This window comes from Canis aureus, chromosome 20 (genome assembly GCF_053574225.1).
Source record: "Canis aureus isolate CA01 chromosome 20, VMU_Caureus_v.1.0, whole genome shotgun sequence".
Lineage (NCBI taxonomy): Eukaryota > Metazoa > Chordata > Mammalia > Carnivora > Canidae > Canis > Canis aureus.
Window position 1 is genome coordinate 41,765,898 of NC_135630.1, and position 14,090 is coordinate 41,779,987.

The following is a 14,090-nucleotide window of genomic DNA, read 5'->3' on the forward strand; positions in this document are numbered from 1 at the left end:
TACTTTCCAAATATTACATAATCCCAATATTACTAGACTGTTAATGCCTCTGTTCAAATGAAAAATCCCATACTATTCACACCATCATTAATTACTCCTTTAAAAAAATGTTCTTAATTCACACATTTAGATTGAACATTATGTGGAACTCACAGGGTTTTTGCACTTTTGGAAAAGAATGTGTTAATTCAAACAACTAGCTATTAAAGAAAGATCAAGCAGTTATCAAAACAAATTAAGGAATTAAAGGTGACATAAAGAAAAATGGGCAACATACTCGCCCACCTTCGTCCTTCTTCTGACAGTGGACATTCACTTTTTTTGCCAGATCAAATTCCCACTCCCACTCTGATGAAAATCTACCAAGGATTAAGTCTTTGCAGGACACAAAAACCTTACATCCCTTTATAGAAGGAGGGACCGGATACTGACACATTCTACTCCTGCCAACTCCTACATATGACATGATTTATATCTAACCAATCTGAGCTCAGGTCAGATTTTTGAATCCTGACTAACTACAAGACAAAGATATATTTTAGAACTCATATTGCTACCATCTAGTTGCAGCATCCTGCAGACTTCCTGCAACATGACTTTGAAAGCAGACTGTTGCTGCCTGGTCTCTCCTTTTCTCCGCTTTTCTGGTTTCTGGTTTCTCTGCTTTTTTCTGGAGCCTGGTTCTCCAGCCTTCCCATCAATTTTGTGATCACACCATATTCTTTTTTTTTTAAGATTTTATTTATTTATTCATGAGAGAGACAGAGAGAGAGAGAGGCAGAGACACAGGCAGAGGGAGAAGCAGGCTCCATGCAGGGAGCCTGACGTGGGACTCGATCCCAGGTCTCCAGGATCACACCCTGGGCTGCAGGCGGCGCTAAACCGCTGCACCACCCGGGCTGCCCCACACCATATTCTTTCAATGGTTCATATTAGTTATTTCTGTTGTTTGCATCCAAAATTTCTCACTTATATAACCACAAGATACATTTCTCTGGTTTCTACTTCTAATAGAATCTTCCTATCAATTTAAAATTGTTTCACTATGAAACAAAGTTTTGTTTTGCTTTTAAAATAACTTTCCTGACAAGGCAACCTGAAACAGGTAAAGCAGGCCCCTTTGAAATGCATTTTGGAAGCACTAAAATTCTCAACTAGTCTATTATCTGAATAACAATTTAATCAAGAAAAGAAAAAAAAAGGTCTCTTTGCTTTGCGACTTCCACCCTTTTTGATTAGTATGAAGCAAAATTTTAAATACTCTGAAACAGAAAACATGAGCTTCTAAAACTGTGTACTTTTTAGATAAAATGCATCAAAATTCATCCTATACTCTAGAGATAACAATCTGTTTAATACTATTTTAGAAAAAAAAAACTACTTTCTGGTAACCCATGTGTTTGGGTTCTCTTAACTATTTTCTGACTCAAATACCAAATATTAAGTACTCAGCCTTAATAAAAATTTTTTTATATTCCATTTTCTAAGTTCAAATATTTCATTTCTGTGTCTTATGCAGGCATTAATGACAAGTAACTTTCATAATGCATCAATTATTCATCTTTAAACTGGAGCTTCAGAAATATGTATTATCTTTATTCTGAAGCTATTTGTAATTAAACATCATGTCCTTAATTAAGCTATCTTGAATTAGCCAGCAACTGACAGCTTTATCACGTTTGCTATAATGCCTATCCTTGCAATATTCAGTTAATAAATATTCTATAAAATAAATAATTCTATGTCGATTAACTTGCTTATGTTTGGAGTTAATCAAATCAATGAGTTGCTCACTAAGACCTCCCTATATATCTCATATTTGTAATAAAACTTAACATTTCTAATAAGATTTTTTTTAATGTTTAAATTTGAATACACTTCAAAAATTCAGTTAACCATTTAACCACTGATAGAGAATATCTCAACTGAGGGCAGTGTCACAGTGGTCTCTGGGATCAAACTGCCTAAGGGCTCAGATGCTAGCTCTACTACTTAACTGTAGCCACTATACTTGAGCAAGTTACTTAAGTTCTCTATACCTCAATCTTCTCGCCTTTATTTTCTTTTTGTAATTTTTTAATTGGAGTTCGATCTGCCAACATATAGTGTAACACTCAGTGCTCATCCCATCTTTAAAACAGTTATTGTATCACAGTACCTACACTTCATAGGGTTTCTGAAAGGGTTATAATTAATCATCTCAAAAACATACCTCCTTAAAGGGCTTTGAAAGGCTGATTTGTACACATTCCACATAATGTCTTTAACTGAAATTTTTTAAAAAAAGTATTTTTCTAAGATTTAAGTGCCTGAAACAATAAAAAAGCATATTTCCTTTAAAAAAAAAAAAGCATTCATTTTGGGGCATCTGAGTGGCTCAGTGGTTGAACATCTGCCTTTGGCTCAGGACATGATTTAGGGATCATGAGATCAAGTTCAGCATCAGGCTCCCTACAGGGAGCCTGTTTCTCCCTCTGCCTGTGTCTCCATTTCTCTCCCTGTCTCTCATATAGAAAATAAAATAAAAAGTATTCATTTTATGGAAATAGTTTCTGAACCTGTGTTAAAATGTTACGATGGGAAACAAAATTAGTTTTGCATCTGTGCCATCTAGCATACACTTTTATTACAACAAAAACTCTAAAAAAAAAAAAAAAAAAAAAAAAACACTACAGATTTCTGAAACATGTATTGCACCAGGCCTCAAACTACAAAAAATATACTGTTATTTCAACTGGTAAGAAGAAACTTCAACTACTGTAAGTCATAAATGTGAACTCTTAAGAAAATGTAAGAGAATTCAACAATGCTATCAATTGATAACTAGGAACCTTGAAAAACATTTCTCAACTCTGGACCAGTCTCATTTATGAAGCATGAGTGAAGTTATTTCTCAAAGTGTTTTTCATCTCCATAAGTCTATGTGAGTTATTAGGCATTTCCCTTAATTCACTTAAGTTTCATATATATATAGAGATATATAAATATACACACATATATATACACACACACACTTATGAATAGCATATATATATATACACACACACACACATATATGCACTATTTTGGTGGTCTTGAAGTAACTAAACTTAAAAATGCTTAAAGAAAAACACACCATACTTAAATATACTAAGCTCTATGACTTTAAGTAAGCAAACAATTGAGTTTTATCATAGACCAATACTAAAAACATAGTTTATAATTTTATACAGTTTCAAAACCAACCCTAAACTATAAGGCATTTTGCACCCTAATTCCCTATTTGAGACTTTCATTGTCCTTGTAGCAACCCCTCATTCACACTAAGTACTGTAACTGAAAAAGTCTTAAAGATATCCTTCTCAAGGCAATTGCAGTTTCACAATGGGCAAGGCTTAAAGGAGAGAATATTTAAAGATGTAATGTTCAGCATCAGAACACAGATGAAGAAAATACTCTTGTGAGGTACGTTAGGGGTAGAAAAGAGTTAGGAAAATATGCCAGCCCACACAAATTCAAAGTTGTTCCTTTCCTGATTATAAGGAGTATGTAAGAGTGACTCGAGTTTAAAAGTCAATAGTTTGGAAAGGTTTTGAAAAAAATCTTGAAAGAAAAATTAGTAAAATTCCATGAAATGGTCCTTTGGAAAAAGGACATAATTTGTCTTTTTTTCTGGTATTAATCAATTATTGAGATATCTTTTATACATTGTATGATATAAAGGTCTACATAAAGATATAAAACCACCATCACACAAAGTAGGATTAGTCACTATCCTATTTTGGAGAACCAAATTTAAAACATCAATCCAATAACATCACCTTATCTTGTACTGTTACTTAATAATAAATGAATTTATAAGTGCCTGGTAAACTAAAAAGCATATTAATGTAGTGTTATTATTACTGAACTGCTTTGCTCTTGCCTCTTCTTTATGCCAGTGGCTATTATAGATGAGTCATGTCATTAAAGAGCCTACAAATGCCAACAGAATTACAGATAAATATCCAAACGCCTTTATTACAGGGGAATTTTGTTTCAGAAAACAAACTGCTAGAAGGTACATTTTAACCAATCCACAGTCCTGCTCCTACTCCCATTCAGCTGTTTCACTAGTTGAAGGTGGGGGAGCACAATGTATAAGGGAGACCACTGGAGGGAAATTTAGCCCTATGTTGAGCTGAAGTCTCCTCCTAAGGATTCTACCTCTTAAAAAGTGGGATGAAACAGAAGCCTGGCTGTCAGCACAGCTGATCATTCATCATTTCAAGCCTGCGCGCCCACTCATTCTTCTCATTATGATGCTCAAGAAGCTAGATTATATATTTAAGACTTGTAAAAGAAACATTAATATTCAATCTTTTTTTTCTTTTTATTTTATTAGTTTCAATTTGTAAACTGTAATGATGACTGCCACATCTCCACCTTCATTTCTGAAGTTCCTGTATCTTTAACTTCCTCTAGAATATTTCCAATTATGATCATCATCCAAATTCAATAACAAATTCAAATAATTATTTTACTTAGCTTCTTAAAACCAAACTCAAAATCTTAAAATCTTCACTGATGACTACAATCCACCCCAATCAATTGTCAAGCCCTAGCTATACCTCCATCTCTCAAATAAGCAAAAACATTTGGACTGTGCAAAGAACTGCATTAAGCCAAGCACTGAATAAGCATAAGACACCGTGTTCCTTTCCTTAAAAAATTTCAATTCAATAAAAGAGAGCTAACTGATAATGGTAATTATAACTATGATGTATCAAGTTCTTACTATGTGTCAACCACTGTGACTAACCATTTTCATGCATTATCTCAAAAACCAAACAAACAAACAAACAAAAAAAATCCCACCCATAAGGTAGATACTATGATCCCAAATTACACATGGGAAAAATGTGACCTGCAGAGTTTGAAGTGTACAAAGTCATACAGCTAGAAAAACCTGAACACAAAAACAGCTATAACCACAAATAAAACAATACTACTGCAGAAGTACAAACAAAAAAGAGGCAACCTTTCCCAAATATATCTCTTCTGCTCTATTCCTACTGCCAATATCCTACTTCAGAATTTCTGCAAAGCTGATGCTGAGACGGCTGTTTAAAAATCATCTAGGAAGACCATTTAAATGAATATTCCTAGGCCCAATCCTTCAGATTCTGAGTCACTGGGTATGGGGTGTTTCCCAGGCAGTTTTTTTAAGCCATACCCCTAACTCTTGTTCCATCTTCATTTGCCAGCTCATTCAACAAAGACGTTAGTTCATATCATGTGTCAAGCCCCATAACTTCATCCCAAATACCTTCTCTACATCTGATCCAACTGCATTCCATTCTGCAAATATTCTAAAAGCCCTGACAACATTTAACTCCTCTTGCAAAGGATTTTTATTTCTTATCAAGTAAAATATTTTGAATCAAAGCTCTGCCGACACACAATGAATACCTGGTACAGAAAGTGCACAATAAATGTTAGTTCCCCTTCACATTACATAATCAAGATTTGCATTATGTTATTATGTGGTCCTCAATTCAAAGGGAAGGAAGTGGTGCAACATATGCTAATAGGGCTAAACACAAGAAACAGCTACTCTCCCCTTTCTGCTGTATATGCTTTCCTTCCCCTGTATATCCAAATCCTTAAAAGGAGAGCACATATCCTACCTTCACTACAACTTCCTTGACTCTTCCTGACCACAATAATCTTACTATCTACAGAACAACTATTACTACCACAAAAGTAAATATTTTGGGGTGCCTGAGTGGCTCAGTCAGGCATCTGCCTTAGGCTCCCTCAGCAGGTAAACTCCTTCTCCCTCTCCTGATCCCCCTGCTTGTGTGCTCTCTCCCTCTCAGTCAAATAAACAAATAAAATCTTAAAAAAAAAAAAAAAGTATCTTAAGATTTAAGTGCAGAATCTTACCATCCTAATTTTTAAAAATAATTTTTAGCTCTTATCTCATTAAGAGATAAGATTCTCGAGAGCATATTGTATTACATATTTTCATTATAATTCTGAGCGCGTCTAACCTGCTAAGTATATAGTTAGCTTTAAGCTGACTTGGCAAGTAATCAGCAAGTAATACCTACTTTTCTACCTTTGCAAGTAATCGTTAAGTAATATTCACTAATACTGCATTCTCCCTTTACAACATAAATGAACTATCTCTCAAAAAAAAAATCTAAATGATTCAAAACTGTCAAAGGCTCATCCTCTGTGTAAGGAGATTATTTTATAGAGGAGGGTCTCTAACACATTTATTTGCTACAATATCTTGGGCAAGTAGTTTAATTTCTCTAAACCCTAAACTTTTCTGTTCATAAAAGAGGTAATTCTCAGGCTGATGTGAAAAGTAAATGAGATAATATAAAGCATATAGCACTGGGCCTGAACGTAATTCTTAATAAATATTAGCTTTTAGCATTTCCTGATAAACAAAACATAGAGAGTAAATTTTTTCTAGAAGTTCAATTTAAGCAAATTGACAAGGAAATAAGCTAGGAATTCACATATCCACTAAATACACACACACACACACACACACGCACACACACGGACACATACATATATACTTGATATATATAGATACATATCACGTAAAAAAGATATGCACAGGAATCGTTTCTCTAATTCATTAAATCAAATGCTTAAGACTAGGATTTATAATATTTTAAGAAGAGAATTAACTTTGCTAATAAAAAAAAAGCAACATGCATAGTTCTGATAAGGGGCTCAGGAGTTTCCACAGTGTATTATAAAGAACACAGGGCTTCGACACAGAAAAGCTTAAGTCCAAATAGCAACTCTTATCACCATTAAAAAAAGTGTTTCTCTAATCCTGTTTCCTCACTTGTAAAATAAGGTAAAAATGACTGTCACAAAACTAAGTAACATACATAAAATCCTGGTCAGCAGGCCCTCCACTAGTGGAGCTTTCCATTCTGTGCTTAAAAATAAATTTCTGAACTGTGTTTTACAATTAGGCTGAAAGTTCATTAGATACTATATATACACACACACACACACACACAACCCAAAGTCAGTATTTCAACACAAGATGTGCATGCAGGGAAAGAGACCAGTGGGAGAGGAGAGGAGGAAGATTGTATTTAAGTAAGAAACTGACTTCTCAACAGAAGACTGTTATACTTACTTCACACAGCATGTAAAACATGACCCATGAAGGAATAAGAATTTCAGTGTTTTTTGGTAATAACAAGATACTGTGAATGTTTCTGCTCTTGAAGATGGCTTGGAGAAATAGTGTTATTATCAAATATCATGTACAGAATTCATATAGGAAATATGAACTTCCCACTTATTTCCCCCCCACACACACTCAGTTCTTCCTCATTGGTTCTCAGGGAAGATTGGTTCCCAAATTATCTGCACTAATTGCTAGAATGTGGCCACAGTATGAATTATATAAACTCCTCATCCACTGACTCCAACAAAATACTTATGCTTACATTTTAAAATTACGCTAAGAAACTTGAGTCAGTTACGGAAATTCACTCTAAATCTGAGTATATCTAGACACCAACACACAGCTCTACAATAAGGTCATATTAACTTCTGCTATCATAATGGAAATAATTTACCAAAGCAGAACGGATCAGGTAGAAAAGACATAAAGGGGAAAAGGAAATGTCACAATGTAAAGTTCTGTAATCAAGCTGAGGCATTAAAAAAAAAAAAAAAAAAAAAAGTGTGTAAGGAGTTAGTTCCTTCATTTGAACGTTGAAGAAATGAGTGAAAATATGCGAAAAATAATTTAGGATCTTCTAAAACTTTCCAAGTGTTACAATGTTATAAGAATGCTTTAAAAAAAAAAAAAAAAAGTTTCCCTCACCAAGGTAGCAGATTGGAGGTCTGTAATTTAGTTCTTAAGCAACCAGCTAGCTCTACAATGAGAATCTCTACCCAAATTTTTTTCTACAGTACTGTTCCAATGCAGACAAAAAGTGTGTAGATATGATATCAATGCGAAAAAAAAAAAACAGTTATTTCTAAATTCTTATCAAAAGGAGTTATTTTCTTATACGATCTGAGCTTAGGTGATTATCTTATGTTGAGATAAAGGATCTTTGCTGCAGGATTTCTAACTTTAAGCCTGGGGATTAAGCTTCATGTTTCCTAAGGCTTACAGCTTTTCTTGTGGGAGAACACCAAGTTTCATAGCCGGCCACTTTTTCCTGTCATCTTTTTCCTAACTTATATAATGAAATGGAATGATCATCCAGATTCAGGTTATAACTCTTCATTTATATTAAGTGGGTAATTGTAATTACAGACCAAATAGATGAATGCATTCTCTAAAGCACAAAGGAACACACAAATTATAGGTGAACAATTTGCATCTGGGGACCACAGTACTCTGAAACATAAAACTCCCATGAAGGCCTTACTTAAATATGCTTATCGCAGGCCCAATCTCAATGAGCCATCCTCTATGTGCTAATAAAGCTGCAGGTATAACTTTCCAGGAGTTGCATTAGATAGCCACCACAAAGGACCATGAAACCTTTAGAAGACCAAAATAAATGGAGCTCTGACAGATGGTAAAAAAGGTGGGAGACAATGGGGACTCCTAATCAGTTCCATTTAAACCATGAGTGCCCATTAAACCACCTCACCTTGTGAAGTAAAACTAATGCAATAAGGTAAAATATAGTAACGTAATAATTGAAATACTAAAACAAAAATAATCCTAAATGTAGACTGAAGCCCTTGGGGACCTCTCGGACACTCAGCCTGTCTTAAATTCAGGGTTGCCCTAGCAGGAGGAGGTCAGCTAAGGACAGTCAACCTCAATGATTAATACCCGAATACTAACTCAAAAATAACCAGAATTTATTTCAAAAGGGGAAAAATGGGGGAAAAGTAACATTCTAGTTACCATTAGCACTACAATTATCCACACTAATTTTATTAACCCAATAATTTCTAAAGCATAAAATATTAATTATATAACAGTATTTCTCACTTTAACAAAACACACTTGAGGGACACCTGGGTGGCTCAGTGGTTGAGCGCCTGCCTTCAGCGCAGGGCGTGATCGAGTCCCACGTCGGGCTCCCTGCATGGAGCATGCTTCTCCCTCTGCCTGTGTCTCTGCCTCTCTGTGTATCTCTTATGAATAAATAAATAAAATCTAAAAAAACAAAACAAAACACCCCACACTTGAAAATTCCTTCTCACTCAGGACAAATCTAATTTTAAAACTGACCCTAAGCATGAAACTACTCCTCAACTGGATCGGGGGGGGGGAACCTGAGTCAAGAAAATTAGGATTAAAAAAAAAAATAAAAAATATATATATATACAAAAATAAAAATAAAAAAACAATAACTTTAATAAGCTGTCCATCAAAACAATACATTTAGAAGTTCCAAGGCTAAAAGTAGGCTGGTATTTCCCAAAGGAGAATAGGAGAATGTTAATAAATCGGCTGTTTCCACATGCATGGCTGGGATTTTTGAAACTGTTACACTAACAAAGTCGTGAGTATGAAGATTAGAGCTTTAAAAAAAAAAAAATAGAGCCGTTTTACGGGGAGTAAATGGAAAGAGGGGCATACACAATCCTTGATGCAACGAAGGTCTGCTGGATGATAGAAGGCAGGGAGCAAGGGCTGACACTCTACCTCTCATAACCGACTCCCCCTCGGTGTATTATTTTGCGAATTAGGAATGAAACAATGTATCAGCACAGGACGGACACACACACCCTCCCAGCACTGCAAGGGAAACAAGTCGTTCCACGTTAAAGAACAGACTATTTCCTACGAAAACAACAGTGTGCCAAAATCCCAAAACGCCTATTCATACACTTCAACGCCGTTCTACACGTCTACACGCGGCCCTGCGCACTGGAACCCCCCGAAAAGCAAGCGCACCCCGCGGCCCCACAGCCTCCGAGGCCCCCCCACCCCCCCCCCCCCCCGGCGAGCGCGCGGCCTCAAGGACTTTCCTGGGGCTTCCCTTCTCCCCCCCTTCCCGGAAAACACTCGCACGTCTGTGTTCAAGTCCCTACAAACTGATGTCGAGGGCCCGTAATTCAATCCATTTCAAATATGCTCAATCCTAAAAGTTCTAATACGAGGTGTTCAGGTTGGAAATGAAAAACTACCTTATAAGGGTATAAAGGGCTGAAAGCAGGAAGCGGCTTTGAGAAAACTAAGGAAGTTGCGGCGCGCTTGCTCACTAGGGGACTTTTTTTTTTTTCCTTTTTTTTTTTTTTTTTTTTTTTTCTTTCCGAGGCAAGACGAGTTAACACATGACATCCTTCTCTCTCAAATTAAAATGTGCCCGTGGCTCACCGGTGCGAGCGCAGGAGGCGGGGAAGCCCGGGGGTCGGACGAGGGGCGCGCGGCCCGCCCGGTGGAAGCCGCGGCCCCGGCTCGCAGGTTCGGCGCCCGGGCGCCCCCTTCCCCGCCCTCGGCCCGAGCCGCGCGGGGTCCCCGCGACCCGGAGCACCCGCCCGGCGTCCCCCGCCCGTCCGCTCGGCCCCGGCGCGCCGGCAGCAGGAGGAGCCGAGGGGCCGGAGGCTGAGCGCCGGGCCCCGCAGCGCCCACCCGCCCGCGGCTCCGGGGGCACCTCCGGGGGGACCCCGCCGGGACCCCGCCGGGACCCCGGCCCCCGCCCCCGCGGGTGACGCCCGGCCGCACCGCGGCCCCGGCCCCGCGCCCCACCCCCGGCAGCCCGACGCCCGGCGGCCGCACCCCGCCGCGGCGCATCCCCGCGCCCGCACCCTCGCCGCCATCTTCCCAGCTCCGCCTCAGTTTCCCCACCCTCCTTACCCCGTGCCACAGTCCACCACACAGGCCGGCAGCCGTCCCGCCATCTTCCTCCTCGCCTGCCGCCGCCGCCGCCGCCGCCGCCGTCTGCTCCGTGCGGATTGGGGCCGGAGCTATCTGACCATCCACAGCCGGGCCGGCCTCTCCGTCCGGGGGGAGCCGGGAAGCCGAGGCAGCAGCGAGCAAGCAGCAGGCTCGGCCAGCGGCTACCACTTCCGCAACCCGGGCGGGCAGGCAGTCCCCGCCCTGCCCCGCCGCGGCCTCCTCCCCCTCTCTCTCCCCTCCTCCTCCCTCCGGCCCCCACCCTACAACTTCTTCCCCCCGCGCCGCCTGGCCCCGGGAAGCCAAGATGGCCGCCGGCGCCGCCGCCCCGGCCAGGCCAGGCCCAGGCCGCCCGCGCTCCCCCTTCCGGCTCCGAGCGGGAGGGGCGAGGGAGCATGCGCAGTGACGTGGCCCCGCCGGCCGCGGCGCCCGTCCCGACGTGAGCGGAGTCCGCTCCGGGCTTTCCCGGACGGGAGGGGCGGGGCGGGGCGGGGCGGGGCGGGGCGAGCGAGCGCCCGGGGCTCCTGGAGCTGCGGGAGCGCCGCGGCGTCCGTGCCTCCTGCGCTCGCCGCCCGGCACCTGCCCCCGCAGCCCCCCGCGTCTTCTCCGGGGCCCCGGGGAAGACTGGCCCAGTAGAAAACGTCCTGAGCGGCACGACACATTCTCGTCGCTTGGAGACGCTGCTTTTCTGGGTGGAGGAGCGCGCGGGCAGACGGAGGGCGAGCGGTCGGGAGGGTTGGGGCGAACAAAGGCTTGCAGCCGGCTGCTCCGCCTTCCTGCCGGTTTCTAGGCTTTTGCACCTGTGCGTGGGGACATTGTCTGGGTCGCAGACGCCCGGGGGCAGGCCTGTCCCCGCGAGGAACACACCCCCCCCGGGAGCACCTTCCACATCACGCACTCTGCGCGGATAGTCGGTTATTCGCCGCTTTCGAATGATGACAAAGATGCCCTCGGCAGTTTAAGATTCTGCTGTTTTACCGGCAGGATTATGCCGATGATCAAGGAGCGAAAATAATGATAATAATAAGGGGGAAAAAGGTCACATACTGGACAGCCTAGAACAATGGTTTTCAAATTTAAGTGTGCATCAGAATTACCGAGAATGCTCGTTAAAACCTTGATTGCTAAAAACAAAACACACAAAAAAAAACCTTGATTGCTGGGCCGCATCCGCAGAGTTTTTGTCTAGGAGAAGGGCCTGGTAACTTGCATTTCCAAGACGTTCTCAGGTGATGGTCTGGGACCCCACCTGGGGAACCTAGAAGTTTAACAGCTTTCCACCAGGCTTGTCTTCTGATAAATCTTCCATTTGCTTATATGGCTGAAATAAAAATATTTTCCCTAAGAAAGGATGTCTTATGCACAATGGTAAGTTGTTAGACTGGGCAGTGGGATGGAAAGTGGGTTTTTCATCCGTTTGACATGTTAAGTATCGCTCACATCCTCCATTATGGCAGGGATCCTGCTGCCTCTGAATAGTCTTTGGGCACAAAATACAGAAGGTCCCTGCTCTCAAGAGTTCACAGTTTAATGGGAACATATAAATTGTGTTAAAAGCATTAGAAGAGAGCAACAGGCTACAAGATACAGAGATGAGGGTGGGAGAATGTGAGGGAAGTAGAATATAGGGAAGGCTTCTCGACAAAGTGACATTTTAAAGGTGAAGTAGAAGATAGGGGAAAGGGTGAGGAGGAAGGGGAGCCGTCCAGAAGGGGGAACAGCAAGGGTCAAGGGCCTGAGGTGGCAAAGAGCTTGGCCTCTTTCACAAATTCAAAGACCTAAACGGTCCAAGTGAAGTGAGCTAAGGAAAATGCAATGGGAGGTGGAGGCCGGGAGTTAAGGAAGAATCACACCACAAGGATTTGCAGACTTCTCCACCAATCTTAAAGTTTAGCCTAAAAGCAGCCTGGAAGGCATCAAAGAGATTTAAGCAAGGAAACGTGGCTGCTTTGTAGGGAATGGACCCCACAAAGTAAAGAGTGAAGTGAAAGGTCTGATAATACATTGTGTGCTATAATTCAGGGATAGAATTATGTGAGCAGTAACACCCAGATGGGATCAGACATGTGCAGAAGAGACAACGTAGGGGAATCATCATGACCAACTAGTGCCCAGCAATCCACAGCTACTCCTAGAAAATAGATAAATAATCCTCCAGGGAAGCTTTTCTCAGCAATTGTCTTCCAAGGAGTCCAGCAGAAATGGTTCTCTGTTCAGATGCATAGTTGTCTTTTCTTCCCCCCATTTTAGAAGATCCTAAATGGGGATTCTTTGCTGCCTTTTCCAACATCAGATATTTAAGGTCATTTGGGAGAATAGATGCCTGAAGATCTGCTGTGACAGAACAGAGACATGTGGGTCAGTTGGGGTAAACAGTTGTTTTCAGCATTAACGGTAGTAAGTCAGGAGTGAAAGGTTCTTACCAAAGGGGTCCCAAGAACAGAGGTCGCTCAGGGAAACCCACACTGGTGGATCCTCAAGATGGGTGCTCACACACAGGCCTTGTGTGGGTTGTCACAGAAACAGTTACATCAAGGCTCGAAAACTGGAGCATTCACACGATCCAAGCAGGTGCCATTATGATTGAAGAGGACCATGACGAGGTGTGACAATAGGGAGACTCCACATCCACACCAAAGGCAGTAGAAAACTTACTATGCAGAGATGTAGACTCAGTATTGCCAGAGCGTCCCTTTGTTCCAGAAAAAATGGAAAATCTGGATTTTTATCTGTTGGTAACTAATTCTCTGCAGGCTCTTTCTGACCTGTGGGAAGCCAGTTTTCAACTTTTGATTTGGGAAGCTGGTTAACATTTATATGTATGTTGCATTCAAATATGCAGCTCATGTCAGCGCTAGATACTGTATCTCATCCACATGAGGAGACCTTCTACAGTGGTCTCTTTCAAGTAGTCAAGTCGGCCTTTTATAAAGGAGGTGACCCTTAGAAATCTTTGGAAGCTTCTAACTCTCGTTGGAAGCATTATTTGCACTGGTGCCTCATAATTTGTCCACCCAAACACTTTGCTTGCTTAACACCCCTCCTACTTCCTACTTGCTAGTGCCAAAATTGGTCAAACTCTAGCGCTGCTGCGGTTCAGCCTTCCTCAGCGGCACCCAGCCCTCAGATGCAAGTCCAGCCAGAGCATGTCTGACCACTTTGCATAGGCACCCTTCCTCCTCCAAATACAGAGAAGCAGAGGAGGTCAGAGCTCAAAGAGCTCACAGAAATGATCTTGTTAGACATGAAAAAGGAAAGCAGTGGT

General features: G+C 41.5%; 1 protein-coding gene and 1 long non-coding RNA gene across 3 annotated transcripts in view; both read right to left on the reverse strand.

The window, feature by feature from the left end:
• ACTR3 (actin related protein 3) overlaps positions 1–11,050 on the reverse strand; it is a 57,433-nt gene extending 46,383 nt beyond the window's left edge. The window contains exon 1 of the mRNA XM_077861462.1: positions 10,787–11,050. Within this exon, the coding sequence (XP_077717588.1) occupies positions 10,787–10,830 (44 nt within the window). The 5' untranslated portion in view covers positions 10,831–11,050. The remainder of the gene's footprint in view (positions 1–10,786) is intronic.
• A 151-nt stretch (positions 11,051–11,201) lies between these two features.
• LOC144291740 (uncharacterized) lies at positions 11,202–13,799 on the reverse strand. 2 transcript variants are annotated; one of them, XR_013359209.1, is made up of 3 exons: positions 13,249–13,799; positions 11,977–13,159; positions 11,202–11,625 (listed from the first exon to the last, which is right to left on the reverse strand). It is a non-coding gene; the product is annotated as an uncharacterized LOC144291740 (long non-coding RNA). The 2 variants fall into 2 exon arrangements; XR_013359210.1 differs by having other exon boundaries at positions 11,977–13,156; positions 13,249–13,798.
• Positions 13,800–14,090: the final 291 nt, after the last annotated feature.